The following is a 19,607-nucleotide window of genomic DNA, read 5'->3' as shown; positions in this document are numbered from 1 at the left end:
GCCACCCAGGGATCCCCCAACCATGAAATCTTATGAAAGGAACTTAAATAGGAAAACCAAAAAGTAATAAAGAAAGAAAATCTTATGGACTCCAAATGAAAAGATTCAGTAGCTCTTGAAAAAGATATCCATACCCAAAATTGATAGAATTAAAGATCAGCATTTATTATTCAAATATGTGCTAAGCACTACACATGTGTTATAGCAAAACTGTACTTACACATGAATCTAGTAATGTAGGTACATTCATTTCCAATTTTCACAAATACTCCCTTGTGGTTTGAAGAGGGTGATTCGTCCAAAGTCCATGTAACCAGTAAATAATGGAATTAGGATTTGTATCAATACCTGACTACAAAGAATATCAGTATTTTTTTGTCCTAAGTACTAGGATTGCCTCTGTATACACATGTATGTATCAGATCTTCTATAGTTCAAATATAGTGGGTCAGATACAGCCTCTAGTCACAAGAAGATTAAAATATAATGAGTGATGCTGTGATAAGCATATGCCAGAGCCCTGTCAGAGTGAAACAGAAAAAAGGCTGCATTTCTTCAGAAATTAAAAAACATAGAAACACTTACTCAGCATGGACAGATAAAATTGGATGGAGAGAGGCAGGGGTAAATCCATGTAATACATATTTACATGTAAAATTATACATATTTTAGGGCCTATGTTCTAAGAGGAGAAGTAATCATTTCAGAATATATATTATATTATAGAAAAATTAGTATGTCAAGAACCAAAGGAGTTCACAAAGTGAAGAAAAGAATAAAGAGAATGATACATGTGGAACTAGAGTTCAAGTCTAGCCATACAGTCTAAAGTGAATTCATGTATGATGGAGTGGGCAGGAATAACTGCCAAAGGAACAAATCATACTCCATACTATTTAATTCCCAGTTCTGATATTTTTATTTTAGGAAACACATTGAATCAAAAAGGTTAGAGCTACTGCTTCCTTGTTCTGGGTATTTCTATCCTCCATTTCAAAAGACATACAGTCAAATCTATCTTCGTCCATTCTGTGAATGAAGTAATAAGCAAAAATGATCACTGGTTACTTCAAAAGAACCTAGAGGGGAAAAACACATACAGCTCACTTAAATCAGATTTAAACAGTCTTTATAATTAAGATGAGAAAAAAGAAAAAGAAAATATTGAAAACAAATGTGACAATAAAATATTACAACTATCTAGATTATCAAAAAAATTTACAACTAGTTTGTGATTATCACACTTTACCTTTGGGATCTCAGCTGCAAAAGGTATACAAAGTATACTAAGGTATAGTCTGTTATTTTGACATATAAAGATGCATCTGCAATATTACTATAGACAACTGTGATTTTAGTTAGAAATAACCGTACTAAGAGGAAAACCTTAAGGCAAAAATAATCCTTGCACAATATCACACAAAACATAAAATAAAACATAAATTATACCAAAATGCCTAAACAAACAAAATTATATTTAGATGTTATGTTCTTACTCTATTACTCTAGGTTACATTTTTTTCTTAATTTTTATTTTAAGTAGGCTCTATGTCCAATATATGGCTTGAACTCACAACCCTAAGATCAGGAGTCACATGCTCTACAGACAGAACCAGCCAGGCATCCCTAGGTTACCTTTTCAGTAAGTTACACAATAAACAATAAATTTTGCTTCAGATAAAAATTCAAGTTGGTCATCTTCTTTCAGTTCTAAAGCACTGACATTTATAAACAAACCAGAATTTGTGATAAAGACAAAACTGTTAGAAAAGATCGCTTCATGTTACTATTCATCCATGATATACTAGATCTAAGGAATCCAATCCTCTTCTCCCTTAACTAGAAATTGCAAAGAGCCTGAAGGCCTCTGTGTAACACAGGACACCTTTTCATTTACCAAATCTTGTAAATGATGTACTCTTTAATTTTACATATAAGTCATCTAAAATAGTCACCCACAGCTTGCCTTAATATCCTTTATTTGAATAGACTCCCCACCCTATATTAGATAACCATTGCTAACTTCTTACTGATATATCACAGCTCTTATTACAGAGCATTCCATTTCTTCAGTTCCTACAATATATTTTCAAAGATACGTGATATATAATGCAATGAGCACTCTATTAGCATGTAGGAGACTTAGGTCCGTGCTCTGGTTCTATAATCTTGGGAAAGTTACTAACTTCTCTACCTTAGTTTCCTTACTAGCATATTCAAGATTATTATAAATAGCCTCTAAGTTTTCCAGCTTAAAAATTCTAAACTTCTATGGAGGGCACCTGTATGCTGGTAGTTCAATCTGTTACTACATATATTAATAGGAATCAGCACTCCTTTTCTTTAAATACTAATTTGTCCTCTGGATATCCTGTTTTTAATTTCTATAAAATTTGAAAGCAGGGATGCCTGGGTGGCTCAGCAGTTGAACGTCTGCCTTTGGCTCAGGGCGTGATCCCAGGATCCAGGACTGAGTCCCACATTGGGCTCCTTGCATGAAGTCTGCTTCTCCCTCTGCCTGGGTCTCTGCCTCTCTCTCTCTCTCTCTGTGTGTGTCTCTCATGAATGAATAAAAAAATAAATAAAATCTTAAAAAAAAAAAAAAAACCTGACCTATAAAAAAATTTTTGAAAACAATTACTTTTGTGCTACTTTAAGGAAGCTAATTAACAGTTCTAAAATGTTCACATGTGTATTCTAGAAAAGACTTATTAGCTTACTTTTATCTGAAAGACTAAAAGTTTATTTTCTCTCCAGTTATAAAATACCTGTCATAATGCTATACTGCATATTTAAAAGTTGGTGAGAGTAGATCCTTTAAAGTCCTCATCATAAGAAAAAAAATTCTCTAATTATGTATAATGATGCATGCTACCTAAACTTACTATAGTAATAATTTCCCAATGTCTATAACTATTAAATCATTGTGTTGTACATCTAAAGCTTAGAGTATATGCCAAATAGCTCAATAAAAAAATTATTTTCTCTAGTAAAAATCTATAAAATAATAACTGCTCTGCTCATTTTCTGATTTCATTAGAAACTTTAAAAATCAAAAACTTTAAAAATCACGGATGCTCCTAGAGGCCTGCTGTGCTTCTGGGAACTGGGGCAATGATATCTGACTGAATCAATTTGAAGTTAAAAGTCTAGATGACGGCAGCCTGGGTGGCTCAGCGGTTTAGCACCTGCCTTTGGCCTAGGGCATGATCCTGGAGTCCGGGGATAAAGTCCCACATCGGGCTCCCTGCATGGAGCCTGCTTCTCCCTCTGCCTGTGCCTGTGCCTCTCTCTCTCTCTCATAAATAAATAAAATCTTTAAATAAATTAATAAATAAATCAATTAATTACAATTCTGAAACTTAATCTTAACTTCAGGGACTTAAAAAAAATCCCAATTTCTTCTATTCAGCCTCACCAAATTCTTTTTTATTTTTTATTTTTCTCACCAAATTCTAAAATAGATAATCACAATGTTGATACTCTGATTAAAATGTCTTAGGCAGTTGTTGATGCAAAGAAAATGAAACTGTTTACCCTGGCAGATACAGATAAAGAGAATGCAAATGAAAAGGGGGAGACAAAAAAAAAGTGTGTGGGGAAGAGACACACACAGTAAAAATGGAAGGCAGAGGTGAAAAATGGCAACACTGGAAAAGTTAATTTATGAGGTAATGAACTGAGAGGCATACAAAGAGACCAAGGTGAGGAAGAGATACAAAGACAGGGAGACAAAAACACAACTAAAGAAAAGGGAAGAAAGTGAGCAGAGACAGATAAGCAACAAAGAGAAGTGAACAGAATGGAACTGATGGGCAGACACAATGACAAGAAAAAGGACTAGGTAAGAGACAGTTGAAGAAAAAAAAATCATTTTCACCCCATAAGTTTTCCCAATTACCTACTTTTTTGTTGCTATCCCCCCAGTGCTGCCAATGAAATGGACACAGACTTTTATTTCTTCCAAATAGTTAGACAATGTATATTTCATTTATCTTGCAGATTTTTAAAAATCAGATTTACTATGAGAAGCATAATTTTTGTCATCATTGAGATTCACATATTGGATGTTACAGAATAGCTTGTGTGGGGGGGGATTCTTTTACAATGTATACACCTATCAAATCATATTGTACACTTTAAATATCTTATAATTGTAAATTGTATCTCAATAAAGCTGGAAAAAGGTTCATATATATCAACATACTGGGGAAAGATCCCTAATTTTACATATTGATTTTTTTTTTCCAAATTAAAAAACGATAGTACCCTAGTTAGGCTAAATTCATCCTAATGCAAGAACTTACAGAACCATTTGTGATTTCATATCACAATGGCATGTAACACCCCACTATCAGACTGATAACAGACTCTTAGTTGAAAATAACTTACCATTTAGTCAAAATCCAAAAATTTTAGTCCTGTTTCCACTTTATGCCCCCTTTGCTTGACTTGATATGTTATGCTCTATCTCTTCTATGTAGATCCTTTCCGTAGCCATCAATCTGAAGAATTCCTTCTTCTGCTGCCACCTACCAGTTTATCTCACTGCTGCAGCAGAAGGGTATATAGAAAAAGTTCTTGCTTATTATTCAGATTAAATGGAAAAATTCCTAAAACATTTCATACTTTCACATGTGTATGAGCTTTCTCACTGATTTTCCAAGACCTCCCCACCAAAGTCAAAACAACAAAAATCCCAATCACAGAAAACCAAACAATGTATGATCAATATTCATGCTAAGCTGGTAATTTCCTTTTTTAAACTGGAAAAATTTAGACACTCAGCAGTTGCCATCGCAGGGAGCCATTTCTTTTGTTACACTTTCCTTTTTCACCTATCCCTACAATCTTATAAGTGTGCAACTTAAAATTTTAATGAGGTAGTCCACAACTCCTGCAAATTTTAAGTTCAGAGACTATTAAAGAATTGTGGAAGATGCAGCAATAAAGGAGTTTTTAAAGTAAATCTAGGGATCCCTGGGTGGCGCAGCGGTTTAGCGCCTGCCTTTGGCCCAGGGCGCGATCCTGGAGACCCCGGATCGAATCCCACGTTGGGCTCCCGGTGCATGGAGCCTGCTTCTCCCTCTGCCTGTGTCTCTGCCTCTCTCTCTCTCTGTGTGTGTGACTATCATAAATAAATAAAAATTAAAAAAAATAAATAAAAGTAAATCTAGAAACTAAAGGTGTTAGGTGCTTTACCTGCATGAGTTTTCAATGTTCTGGACTGCTTATTGCCCAATGGCTCTGAATACATTAAAACACGAACACATACGCCACCTACATTTAAAATAGGGTAGCATTTGTATGCCCATATAAGCATTGGGTATATCTTTTGCAAGAGTAATAAAGTCATTAAGTCCTTTTAAAAGGACTGATCACAAATGCACATTTCCTCAAACTATATACATACACAAAAAAATCAGGGTGAAAAAGGGAGACAGAGGCACAAATGTAATAGCAGTTGTAGAACTGGAAACTAACATAAATGTTTTCTGTTTGTTAAAGTCCTGAGATTCATTTCTATTCCCATTCTCTTTGTCATTGATGGTCTAAGTTTCAAGTTTATTCCATAGTAGTTACTAAAGAACAGTATCCAATAATGAACTAGTAATGGTAGTAATGACTTGTTTTTGTTCCACCCTCCCATTAACTTTACCCCAAAATATGTATTTTGCCAACATAAAAAATAAAACAAACACTGACATATGCACCAAAGGCTAGTCAACAGTGGCACTGCAGTGACATTGTTTCTACTTTCTCATTCCTTCCCCCGATCTCAAACCCCACCCTTTGACCTCTGTATATGGGATGAGCCTGAGCAGGAGAGTTGGTGATGTCAGGACTGCGCCGTTCCCACGGATGCTTCTAGAGGCCTGCTGTGCTTCTGGGAACTGGGGCACAGTGATGTCTGTCTGACTGAAACCTAAAACAACAACAATTCACCCCACCCCTCATGTTCCCAAGCCCAACAATTGCAGCCCAGGTATATATGCTATATAAGGCCCAGCTAGTAAGTTTAAATATGGTGAAATCTGAAAGCAAGGTCATTCTTAACAAGTCAGTAATCTTCGTGGGGACAGCAGAATGGAGACTGTTAAATCCTCCATGTCCCATGCAATCACATAGTCCACACATGCTAATGCTGGCCACTCTTAGCAAGAGGACAAGTTTCTCTGGTTCAAGCCTTTTTTAGTATAAGTTATAAATTCCTGCAGGAGGCAGTTGGGATTCCTTTGTTAGTAAATTTTAGCTCAACACATAAATATTTTTGTCTTAAGATGTTTAGGGGAAAGACTGGCCCCATCTTAAACAAGTGAACTGAAGCACAAAAAAGGTTAAAGAATTATGTTATGCCTTCAGCTATAAAATGCATTACAAACAAGGATATCCTATTAGCTAACTAGTGAACTTAAAGCCACTTCGGAGAGGACATCTAAAGCCAACGAATAAAATTATGCAGAAGTATATCTTGAAGTGGTCCTGACCACTGTCACTAAAATTTTACCTAGCAGAAAAAGGATATCTTCCCATTGATAACTCATATTAGAACTAAAACTTTAGGAAAGACAGAAGAGAGGAGGAAAGGGCAGGTGGACTAGGGTAGACAGAGCAGAGGATACTACATTAACTAACTAATGGAAAGGCTATTACAACGGACAAGTTGTATTCCTCATTCCTGCCACTGACTTTGTTTTGTATTTTATAGCCTTGGTTAACGTGCTTACTGATTTGTGCTTCAGAAATGCCCTCCAATCTGTTCAAACCCGTAATTTTTTAATGCTTAAACCATTATGATAACCTCGTACTTTTCTGTTAGATCTAGTATCTTAGAAATGCTAAAATGATTAGTTCTGAAATCATACTGTTCCTAAAATAACTGAAATGCTTTCTATTATCTTTGTCTCATCATTCCTTTTCACTTTTATAATTATGTCAAGGAGAAGCACTAAGATCAACTCAACACTATGGTGAGTTTTTACCATATATATATCCTAGAACCTAATTTTACCTTTTCAAAACTCTAGTTTTCCATACCTGTCAACTCCTAATTGATGTCTTTATACTGTGAGCTCACTGTGTATTCGGAACACCAACCCCTGAAAAAGCTTAAGCCAGAGTAGCACAATGGAAGAAACAAACAAACCCAAAACGAAAACAAAGCCAAAAAAGTCACACTCTGAAATACTTAATTATAGACATATATGCAAGGAATGGAATTATCTAAATGGCTAAAGTAAATCCCCAAAGAAAGTCCTGAGTTCATCCCAACCAATTCAAACTTTAACCCCAAAAGTTCTTCTTTAATCAAATTATTTGTTAGATTTACTTATGTGTTATTTTTTAAACAAGAGTTTTTACAAACCCATGGTTGCCTTTAAAGTACATAAAGAAAGAAAATTTTTAAAAAAGAAAGTTAGCCTTGCGATGCAAAGAAAGGAGAGTCAAATTACCTGCAAGCAGGCTGGGGCTGTGCCTGAATCCAAACCGCTGCATTTACCATTCATTATACAGCTGCATTATTGGGGGAAGGGGAGTTTAGAAGGGCACTGACCCCGAAAGTTCTCAATACTTCTCACTCATCATCAGGAAGGGGGAAGAAGGAAAGTTTTTTCTCTGGGTATTTTTTTGTTTGTTTGTTTTTGTTTTTTTGGCTCCTGAAAAGGCTGGCAAAGAACAGTAACAGTGCAAGCAGTTAGAATATTTCTTTAAAAACAATTGTAAAAAATGCAAAACATTAAGGAATTTAAAACACCAAACTTTCGTTAATATAGAAGAATTTTCACTAGAGTTAGGCAGCCACCCCAAAACAGCATGGCAAAAGGGCACTGATATAAAGGAAATAAAATACCACACGAAAATCCAAAACAAAACTAAAAACATTTCAAATTAAACCTGGAAGACTAGAAGATTCCAACAGCAGATTTCTGTCCACTACTGAAACATTCCAAAATCCAAGCTTCAAAGGCGCCTAAATGTATCTTAAATGAAACTTTGTTTTTTTTTTTAAGAAAAAAAAAAAAAGAAAGAAAGAAAGCAGTGAACCTGGTTATAAATCCTGCAATATATTACATTAAAGAATATCCTAGTATAACAAAAACAAATTTTGAAATGAAATTAAACAAACAAACAAACAAATAAAAACAGTAGCAGCAGAGGTTACCTGTCTGAGCACCTACATTTTCTTAGGAGGGGATCGTGTCTCACCAGCCATATAGCCCATAAACCTTCTCAAAAAGAGTGAGCCAGGAGAAAAATGTAACACAAGATTTGATTTCACAATGTCTCTAAGCTCCCCAGACCCCAAACTGAGGATTCACTGAATGAAGAGAATTTGTTTTCCATTGTTTTCTTCTTGAGAAAAAGATGATTTTGAAAGTCAATTCTCTCAATGCCTTCGATACCTTCTCAAAAGTCTGATAAAGTGCTTGATGAAATCAAGTCTCTTGGTGGTTTTTTTCTAATGTTCCAGCATATTTTCTTATTGATAGCATGTACAGAAAGATTTCAAAGTTCAGTGGAGCAAAAGCCAGCAGAAATGACCAATTATTAGGCACCAAAAAAAGAAAAAAACTATTAAAAATTTTAAATTGAATAGTGTGTGTGTGCGTGTGTGTGTGTGTAGTCCAATTTTCATCATAGGTAACATAAAAACAATAGCAGAAAGAATTACTTTTAAAATACAATTAAGAATCACAATTTTAACAATATACAATTTTACAATAATTCAGATATGGGCATGATAGAAATTATACATATTTAATAAATACATTTTTATCTCTCATAATAGCAATGAAGATTATACAAAAGTTATTCAACAATATGAAAATATATTTAACTTTCACTTAAATATCTGGGGTGTTTCATTTGGGTTCTTCCAGAATGATTTGTTCATATTCTTTACCTTAATTTTTGAGGGAGTTCAAGAAGATATTCATGTTTTAAACCCTAAGATGACCATTCCTACCCTTCTCATTCTAACATGTGAGTGCAAATCCAGAAATAGGTTCGTAAAGCTATGTTTTAATATAGTGTGAATGCACAAAAGATTGATCAGTAGTGAATAAAACTAAAGGTGAAATAGTCTCCAATAATTCTTATATTTGGTTAGTTTGATAAAATGTTTTTAAAGGCTATCTACATTTTTCCTGACACCTTATCCCACCCAACAGAAACCCTGAGTTTTTCATCAAAGTTGTGTATGTGTTCTATTTGTTTTAAAAACTGGTAAATCTATATGCATGTAATATGCAAGTAATGTATCATTATGCGACAACCAGATGGTTTCTACACAAACATATGAATAATGACTTAATTAAGCACTTCTTTCTCCCTCATTTATTTCTCTATCCCAAATATTATGCATCCTCCTATGATCAGTGAAAGAAGTACCAAGTGTTTCTTTCTGTTAATGAGTCAGAGGTACTTTTATATGTATGTATATATACACATAGATATGTGTGTATATATATATATATACACACACACACAGTAAGGCCCACAATAACCCTATGCAAGTCAAATTCTTTAAATGAGATTAGAATATCTTAAAATAAATTAGAAAATCCTCTTATCATCTTTTTCTGAGGTGAAATGAGACACTGCACAGATTAGAGGTACTATTCTATTTGCCAGCAATCAACCTTTCACTCAATTTTAATATTATTTAATTCTATGGAAAAAAAAACAAATTTTATTACATTCCTTTTTAAAACGGGGGAAAACTGTACAAGCATGATCAAACCTCTGTTAGAGCTGGTTAATACTGCTCTTTTATTATTGCCTTGAAGTCTCTCTAGTAGTGTCCAAGAAATTATGTTTAAGGTCCATCTGAAGGAAAAAAGCACTGGAGAGGCAAGAAAGGACTCGGGTAAAAGCTTCAGAGGATTGTAGTGAGATGGAACTTGCTGTTTAAAAAAATTACGTTGAGCTCTGGAGCATCTCCATTTCTTAACACACCTTCTAAACCATTATTCAAATAGATTTACCCATGTTCTAAAGGCTCGTGTTATATGCCATTCTGGGGCTTTTATAACTTCAGAAATTAAAGGAATATAAAGAGTGGACAGTATTGAAGGCTTCAGAGTTGGGCTATAAGAGACTTAACACTGCAAAATAAGTCCCCAAACAAAAACATCCAGTCCACCCCCCTAAAACCTACGTGTAACAGAAAATGCACAGCCAGAAGCAGAGAAAAGCATGTAGCCTTGAATAAATCATACACTGAACAGTCTAGAACCAAAGAAAAAAAACAAACATACATATACATAAAAAACCCTAAGAAGCATCTATTCTATGTCTTTAGTGAGTACGTCTACCCCAGTGTAGTTATTAAAACAAGTTATTTGTTATTTAAAGTAAAACTGTTTCCCCATCATGCTCCATTTTCTAGAATCTATCCTTTTTGATCGGTTGGTGTAAACAAAAAGCAAAACACATACACATGCATGCGTGCACACACACACATATATACTCCCTCCTAAAATGTGAAAAATGCAAATATATAACGCTGGTATTATAAATCACTTCAATTTTATGCTTAAGAACTTATAGGCCCTTGATCTGCTCCCCAAAAATATTTTTCCATGTCCTTATACTTTAAATGCCCCACCACCAAAAGAAAAAAGGAAAAAGGAAAAGGCTTTAAATGCACATGTTTCAAGTCAGTGTCTTGTTAACAAAAAAGGTAGCACTTTCTTCACTTTGGCCATTGTTAAAGATGCAGGCATAGTTCAGGGAATGTTAGACTAGCATGTATTAAAAAAAATTTGCAACATTAACAGAGCATATATCTTTCAAAAAAGATTAAAACACTAACAAATACAAGTCAATGCACATATTTTAAACTAGTGTAATTTTATCTACATTGGAGTAAATATCATTTTGTGTACCAGACATTGCAATACTGTTCATTTCCCCATCATGCAAAAATGCCAGTTTTGTCATTAAAAGACCTTTGTTGGGTCATATTAATGTTGCCCTCCCACCCAAATTAAGGGAAAACCAAAAATCATAAATCCCAGGAAAAGAGCTCAAGATTTCATAAACTATGAACATAAAGTTGCTAGTTAATATGGTAAAGTCAGAATTTTCAGATTTGCATGTAAAAATTTCTGTAATTTAGGTAGATGTTTTCCTCACTCGTTACATCTTTGCAACACAATGTGAGTTATGCTATGCTAAAATTTGTAGGAACTGTACAAAAGCAAAAGCAAGGGACCATGAAAAAAACTGTGTTTTTCATGGCCTTAGAGCTACATATTTTTGATTAATTTAAAAGGGTAACTATACGGGGGGGGGGGGGAAGGTTAACTATAAGAGCCTGACGTTTTTCTGAATCTCACCTCTTCTGCCTTTCTATCTGTAGTATCTGTAAATGAAAGTAACAACAGTAGAGGTCTAGTCTATTTCCCCTTTCTTCTCTCCTAACTAATCCTAATCAATTTTCTCTCATCTTCCTGAGTACCTTCCATGAACAGCATTGCAAGTTGGTTAAAAAAAAAAAAAAGAAAGAAAAAAAAAAAAGAAGAAAAAGAAAGTGAGTTTTACAAGGGTTTTGTTGGTTAATTATTTACCGGTGGAGTCACTCCACCAGGAGTTTGATTTCATTGGCTATCAGCTGGTTCATGTTGAATACGCCCCCTGGGAGCTTGGTGAGTAGCTCTCGCTCCGTGCTTTCAGGGTCGCTGTCAACAGAGCTGGAACTTGCGCTCATGTTGTCGACAGCAGTGCTGGCTGGGGGACCCAGCTCCGGCTCACTAGTCTCACTGGCCGTGGACACCACGGAGAGCAGGGACATACGCCGGGTGAGCCGGCCAGAGGGCAGGAGGGAGGCGGCATAGTCCGCTATGATACCAGCTACATCTAGATTACAAGCCTTATCAAAGGCGATGAAACCTACATTTGCATTGGCCTCGCAGACACAGAAGGAGCCGTCATCTTTCATCAATAGGTCAATGCCACACACATCCATTCCTAGGATATTAGACACCTGGATAGCTAGCTGCTTTCCTTGTTCACTCAACGAGCACATCATCCCCACACCACCTGGCAAAAAAGAAACAAGATAAGTTACGGAAATGATAAATTTCTGAAATAAAACTAAAGCTTGCCTCTAACGTTAACTCTTAAATCAGTAATGATAACAAAGGTGCCATTCTGGTGTAAAATTGTGGCTTTTGAAGTCTAAGTTTTCTTCATTAGAGAATCCTTGTCCAATTCAAAGAAATAACTTAGTACTTTTTCAAAGTGCTATTTTTTTCTGAACATGGTATTAAACTTTCTTCTTCTTTTTTTTTTTTGGCATTAAACTTTCATAGAAACCTATCTTACTTGCAATAATATGGATTGAGGGGAAGTTATCCTGAAGAGTTCATAGTTTTATAAAGGCAGGAGAGTAGAAAAGAGTATCAGGGAAAACTGTTACCTTTCCAAATAATAGGAAGAAATATGTCTGATTTGAGCATAGGAAAAGAGGTCAGCCATTAATGGAATGTTAAAACCTGAATGAGCATGCAGATTGACAGGAGTTTGGGAACAGGGGTGGAAATGGAATTAAAGGTACCTTACAAACCACCAAAAATTAGAAAAAAGAAAAAAAGAGGAAGAAACAATTTAAATAATACACACAAGATAAAACTGAAGGAATAAAATAAATTGTATTGGCAATTACACTAAAAACAAACTCAAATTTCCCATGGAAAAGGTGGAAACTGATCAGATTGGTATGAAAGACAAAGTTTATCTATATGCTGTACTAAATGGAAAAAAAATTTGAAAACTAAAGGGATGGGCAAAGAGATAAGGGACGAAGTCAAAAATAAACTTCACTTTATAGCCTTATAGCTCTTGAATTAGTATATATTCATATACACATTTTTTTCTTTTATCAAATATTGACAGTAATCAATCATGTGTTGGCCCAAAACAAAACATTAATTTTTTTTTTTTTTTTTGACAAAGAAAGAGCTTGTACACGGGAGCTGGGACAGACTGAGGGGACAGAAAGAATCCCAAGCAGGCTCCACAATCAGCTCACTGTGGGACCTCACAACCCTGAGATCATGACCCAAGCTGAAATCAAGAGTTAGACACTCAAGCCGACCAGGCTGAGGTGCCCCAACACACTGTAAAACACTTTTCATAGGCAACGTTCTCTGACAATAACCCAAGAATTTCAGAAAATTTTTTTTAAAAAATGTATTTATTCATCAGAGACAGAGAGAGAGAGAGAGAGGCAGAGACACAGGCAGAGGGAGAAACAGGCTCCATGCAGGGAGCCCGACGTGGGACTCGATCCAGGGTCTCCAGGATCATGCCCTGGGCTGAAGGCGGTGCTAAACCACTGAGCCACCCGGGCTGCCCCAAGAATTTCAGAAATTATAAATTAATGATTTAAGTAACCAAAAGATTATTAAAGACTCAAATTGCAACACTGATCCCCTAAAGGAAAATGAAACCCACCTGTAAAAACACTTCATACCAAAACTTTTACTTTGAAATAAGAAATTAAGTATTCTTAGAAAAAGGAACTGAGAAAAAAGATTTAATAAAGACAAAAAGTTGAATGACTAGAATAGAAAAAATAGGACAAAAGAAATCCAAATGCTACTTTGACAAGATTATGAATGATATCAAAGACAGAACTGCAGACAAAGCAGAGGTTCAAATAACCATAAGCAATTATCTCAAACTGGTATCAAAACCTGAAACAAATGGTTGATTTCTAAGCAAATGAGAGATTATCAACATTGATCCAAGAAGTAGCAAACTTAAAGAGGCCAACTGTTATTACAGAAGAGATTGGAAAGGTGATAAAAGAAGTACTTCTACAAAAAGAATCAGAACCAGGGATCCCTGGGTGGCGCAGTGGTTTAGTGCCTGCCTTTGGCCCAGGGCGCGATCCTGGAGACCCGGGATCGAATCCCACGTCGGGCTCCCGGTGCATGGAGCCTGCTTCTCCCTCTGCCTGTGTCTCTGCCTCTCTCTCTCTCTCTCTCTCTCTCTCTCTCTCTCTCTCTCTCTGTGTGTGACTATCATACATAAATAAAAAAAAAAAAAAAAGAATCAGAACCAAATGGGTTCAAAGTGGAGTTTTGTTTAGCTATCCTTTATTCCAATGTTACTTTACCTATAAAATGCCCTAGGAAAAGAATAAAAATTCCCCCAATACATTCAAAGAACAAATGTTATACAGCTTTGATATAAAAAATGATCAAGATGCTTTTAAAACACTATGGGCCAATCTTTAATTATTAAAATAAATGTAAATATTTACATGAAATACTAAAGGAATTCCAGTCAAAAATATGCTACTACCATTTAAAGAAGGTTTATTCTACAATTGCAAGGGTAGTTCAAAAACTGTTTTAAATCTAAAATTTATCAACATAATGCAATACATAAAGAAATTAAAGGTGGAAAAACACACTAATGATCTTATCAATACAAGGACGCCAAAGGCACTAGATAGAATTCATTCCTACTAAAAAAAAACTCTAGTAAAGATATTTAAATATCCGAAATAGCAAATCATTAAATCCATTTAATTGCTATTTTTTTTTATTTTTTAAATATTTCATTCAAATTCAATTTGGCAACATATAGTATGACATATATAACACCAAGTGCTCATCCCATCATCCCACAGGCCTTCCTTAGTGCCCGTCACCCAGTTACCCCATCTCCACCCTCCTCCCCTTCTGCAATCCTTTGTTTCCCAGTTAGGAGTCTCATGGTTTGTCTTCCTCTCTAATTTATCCACACTTAGTCTCCTCCCTTTCCTTTATAATCCCTTTCACTATTTCTTATATTCCATATATGAGTGAAACCACATGATAACTGTCTTTCTCTGATTGACTTATTGCACTCAGCATCCCTCCAGTTCTATCCATATTGAAGTAATGGTAAGTATTCATCCTTTCTGATGGCTGAGTAATATTCCACTGTAAAAATAGGGAACATTTCACGAATTTGCATGACAACCTTGTGCAGGGGCCATGCTAATCTTCTCTGTATTGTTTATATGCTGCCAAAGTGAGCTTTAATTTTAATTAAAGCAATTTCAATGAAAATCAGAAACTTAGATACTTGCAATCGTTACATAACACTGTACTGGAGATTCTAAAGCAGTGATTCTCAACTGGTAAGAATTTAGAAACTGAATAGTGGCATTTTGGGCTGTTTAACTGAGGATAGCTGCTCTATAGGTAGCATTTATTGGTTATTATTATAGGTCAGAAATGCTGAACAAAAATGACAAACTACCTAACTGAAAAGAGGACAAATATAATAAAAGTAATTCATACATAAGTACACATAAATTATCAACAAGCCAGGAAAAGATACTCCCATCATTAACAGAGAAATAAACTGAAAGAAACAGTGAGATAGCATTTAACTCCCGTTAGATTGGCAAAAACCTGAGAAAAAAGTAACACTAGTGCTTGTGGGCTGGGAGGAAAAAAGGGTATTTTAATATGTCAGAAGTAGAAATACACATATAGTTTTCTGGGAAATTAACTTGCCCACATCTATAAAAATTAAAAGTAAATACATTTTGATCCAGCAATAGTCATAAAGCACTTACTACAGTACCAGTGCTAAAGAGATGGTCCTTGCCATTACTGTAAATATTGAATATAAGAAAATTCCTATTTTCAGAGGTCTTTTTTAGGCCTCTGAACAACCTGCTGCCAGAGTGGGAGGGATGGGTGTAATAGGTGAAGGGGGTGATTAAGAGGTACAGACTTCCAGTAATAAGTCATGGGGGCACCTGGGAGGTATAGTTGTTTATCAAGACAGAAGTACTGAAAGCACTTTTAAGGGAAAGAGAAACAAGTTCAGAACTTGGGGAGGAAAAGGAGAAATAACCACGGTTGGCGGGGTAAACAGAGAACTTAATTCAATTGATAACTTATTTCTCAAGCTGGTTAATGGGTACATACTTTCCTAGGAAAAGTCTCAGTTACTTCAAAATTTTAAAAGTATCACTTCTTAATGTAAAATTAACTTATCTTTTTAATTTCTTTTGCTTAAAGTATAAAAAGTAATTGTTAATTAAATCTCACAGTAGAAACGTAAGAAAGTAAAAGTGTCCCAGAAGGGGATCCCTGGGTGGCTCAGTGGTTTAGCGCCACCTTCAGCCCAGGGCGTGATCCTGGAGTCCCTGGATCGAGTCCCACATCAGGCTCTCTGCATGGAGCCTGCTTCTCCCTCTGCCTGTGTCACTGCCTCTTTCTCTATCTGTCTCTCATGAATAAATAAATAAAATCTTAAAAGAAAAAAAAAAGTGTCCCAAAAATGAAAAGATGCCATTCAGCTCTGGAGCAGCAAATAAGCATATTATGATGGGATGAAAAATGGAAAATGGGATATGAAGAACTAATGCCAGGAGGCAGAAATCATTTTTTTTTGCTTTCTTTTTTCAGAAATCATTTTTTAAGAGTAGAAAAGAGGCTATTTACCACTGTTAGCTTTCAAATCCCCTGTGCTCCTATTCTATGCCCCTATACTGAATTTCAAATTTATCAATATATATGTGTATATATACACACAAATATATACAAATATACATATATATATTTTTAAGATTTTATTTATTCATTCATGAGATACAGAGAGAGAGGCAGAGACACAGGCAGAGGGAGAAGTGGGCTACCTGCAGGGAGCCTGATGCGGGACTCATTCCCAGTTCCACAGGATCACGACCTGAGCCAAGGCAGACGCTCAACCACTGAGGCACCCAGGCACCCCCCAGTATATTTTTTTATAGTTTACTACATAAATTTATATTCCCAGCCAACTATTATAGATTTTTGCATATATTTATATTTTATATAAATAGAATCATACAACATGTACTCTCTCTGGTGACTTTAATTTTTTCTCAACATTATGTTTCTGAGATTTACCCCTGTGTTTGTATTTCTTAGAGGTAACAGGGGCAAATAATGCAGGGCCTGTTAGTCTACTGTAAAACTATAGACTAGTGTACTTTGAATGAAACAGGGAACCACTGGAGGATTTTAAACAAAGCTTGACTTGATTGCACTTGTATATTAAAAAGATCACATCGCTGCTGTGTTAGGAAGACACTGTAGGAGACTAAGTAAGGATGGAAGCAAGATGACCAATCAGGGGATACAACAAGTAATCCAAATAAGGTAAGACAATGTTACTGGCAGAGATAATGAGAAACTGTCAGATTTGGATACATTTAGAGAGCAGAAATATCAAGAAATTGAAATCTGACAGTTTTGATATGTGGTATAAGATTCAGATGACTCAGGCAGCCCCAGTGGCGCAGCGGTTTAGCGCCGCCTGCAGCCCAGGGCGTGATCCTGAAGACCCGGGATCGAGTCCTACGTCGGGCCCCCTGCATGGAGCCCGCTTCTCCTTCTACCTCTCTCTCTCTGTGTGTCTCTATGAATAAATAAATAAAATCTTAAAAAGAAAAAAAAGATTCAGATGACTCTACAAGAGTCTCAACAAGAGACTCAACAAGAGTTGCCATTAAATGTTAAGGAGAATATGAGGTGAAACACACTAAGAGGGGGAATTAGATTGGAAGTACAGTTTTGGAGAGGATTAAAATATCTGTTAGACAACTACTTGGACATACTGAGTGGACAGTTATTTATATATACTTGGAGTTCAAGGAGAAAGCCTAAAACGGAGATATAAACTTGAAAATAAAAACATAGATAGTATTTAAAGACGCAATCCAGATCAGATGACTAAGAAAATGAAATACACAGAAAAGAAAAAACCCAACTAAGTTCTAAGGCACTTTAACAATAAGAGATCTCAAAAAATACACCATTAAAGTAAAATCAATAATCTTGTTTGAACTGGTGGGTAAAATAGGTTAGGAAACAGTTTGAATGAATTCCAATTACATACAAAATCAGTATATCACCGAAGATGGAATCTTTAACTCTGGTCAGATATTTCATACAAGTGTGAATTGGGTTACAAATTGAGCACAGGTAGAAACAAATTTATGATTCAGAAAAATCCAATTTTATTACCAGAAAAACAATTCAAAACTGTATTTATTATATTTGTTACAAGTCTACTGATATACTTACGAGTTTTTCAGCCTATTAAGTAAAAAGATCTGTAGTAGTTATATATGAATACTCACTGGACAAGCTATTATAATACTATATAGACTAGAAAGACACCTGCATTGTTTTTACCTAGTGAGCAGTTGCTTTGCATCCTTCCATCTGTTGAACAACGTAACATGGTGCCAACTACACGGCCTCCCACAACAATGACACGCACATCCCGTCCATGAGACTCCTTAACATACTTCTGAAACAGGTATGGAGCTTCGTGGCGAATAAGATGGCTTAGATCAGCCAAATGGTGCTTATCTCGAGCCAAGAAAACAGCTTTGCCTGATATTGAAAAAGAATTTAAAAAATATTAAGTCATCATATTGACAGCAGTTGTATGTATTACCTGCCTCTTCTTGGGTCTCAACCTGCTCTTTGAGAATCCATTACATTTTAACCAAAGTAACAGTTACGGTAATTAGTAAAACAGTGCAAAAATGTGTTTAAAGATAAAGTTAATAATCTCTTACCACTCCCTGAATTCCTACAGTAATCCATAATTTATTTTGTTATATGTCATGAAATAAGTGTCTAAGATTTGTATTCTTCCAGGTGAGCCAACAATGCCAGCCTCATTTATTAGTAAAACATTTCCCTCTGAGTAAAAATGTGTCTTACATATTATTATACAATATATATAACATATGCATACAGTAAAATAGAAGTATGTTACTACATACCTAGTTTTATTTGAGTTCACTATCAATTACATTGCTGTATTTATCAATTTTTGTGCCAAAACAAGAGGCTGTTTTTAAAACATGAGTATAAGTCCTTTGACATTCTTCCTATCAAGAAAAGGGGGAATCTTTGTCCTTTCATTTTGAATCTAGGAGGGTTCAACATAGCAGAAGCTTTTCTGTATGACTTCTGAGGCTAATTCATAAAAGGTCATGCAGCTTCTGTGTTCACTGGAGCCTCTCTGTGGAGCCCTAAGACTTCCTGGCTGCCATACTGGAGACCCAATTATAAACAATACACTCAACAGCCCCAGCTGGACCCCGATCCAACTATCCCCGTGAAGGCATTAAGCTTTATGAAGTACTTGGATTCATGAATATTTTATGCCTTAAGAAATCCTTCCTTACTCTGAAGTCATTTAAGATATTTTTATATACTTTCTTCTACAGCTTCATAGTTTTGCTTTATATATTTAAGTCTTTAAACTATGTAAATTGGGAGAGATGACTGGCGTTAGTGATCTAAGGTCCTTGCATTGTTAAAAAGGAAGATAAAGATATAATTTGAATGTTGGTCTAAATTAAATATGCATCTTAAATTTTCTATGACAACCACTAAATTAACAGAAATCACTTCTAGCCAAACTGAACTCACAGCAGACTTCTGTATCAAGTACCATGCACCAACAATTTCCTTCTATTTTCCCAAAGTCCTGCTTCGAAAGGTATATATTTCAATTGATAAGGTTACTATCTAGTCAATAACCATGAGAAAATACAAAGAGAATAATAATAGCATTAA

General features: G+C 35.3%; 1 protein-coding gene and 1 non-coding gene across 9 annotated transcripts in view; both read right to left on the bottom strand.

Annotated features, from left to right (window-relative positions):
- Positions 1-205: 205 nt before the first annotated feature.
- The window catches only part of RIMKLB (ribosomal modification protein rimK like family member B), a 153,449-nt gene continuing 134,047 nt past the window's right edge, over positions 206-19,607 (bottom strand). For 5 of the 8 annotated variants that reach the window (XM_055336768.1, XM_055336769.1, XM_055336770.1 and 2 more), the window contains exons 5-6: positions 18,204-18,407; positions 11,332-12,048 (exon numbers count right to left, since the gene is read on the bottom strand). In XM_055336768.1, coding sequence (XP_055192743.1) covers positions 11,585-12,048; positions 18,204-18,407 — 668 coding nt within the window. In that variant the 3' untranslated portion in view covers positions 11,332-11,584. Of the gene's footprint in view, positions 1,080-4,392; positions 4,552-5,202; positions 5,281-7,454; positions 7,668-8,180; positions 11,270-11,331; positions 12,049-18,203; positions 18,408-19,607 lie in introns of those variants that run through there. The other 3 variants (XR_008665953.1, XR_008665952.1, XR_008665954.1) reach the window with 3 other exon arrangements.
- On the bottom strand, positions 14,950-15,053 carry LOC129517185 (U6 spliceosomal RNA). Its single transcript, XR_008665965.1, has one exon. It is a non-coding gene; the product is annotated as a U6 spliceosomal RNA (small nuclear RNA).

The sequence above is a fragment of the Nyctereutes procyonoides genome, unplaced genomic scaffold, assembly GCF_905146905.1.
Source record: "Nyctereutes procyonoides isolate TBG_1078 unplaced genomic scaffold, NYPRO_anot_genome, whole genome shotgun sequence".
Taxonomy (NCBI): domain Eukaryota; kingdom Metazoa; phylum Chordata; class Mammalia; order Carnivora; family Canidae; genus Nyctereutes; species Nyctereutes procyonoides.
Note: the sequence above shows the minus strand (reverse complement) of the source record. Positions and strands in the feature narration are given on the sequence as shown.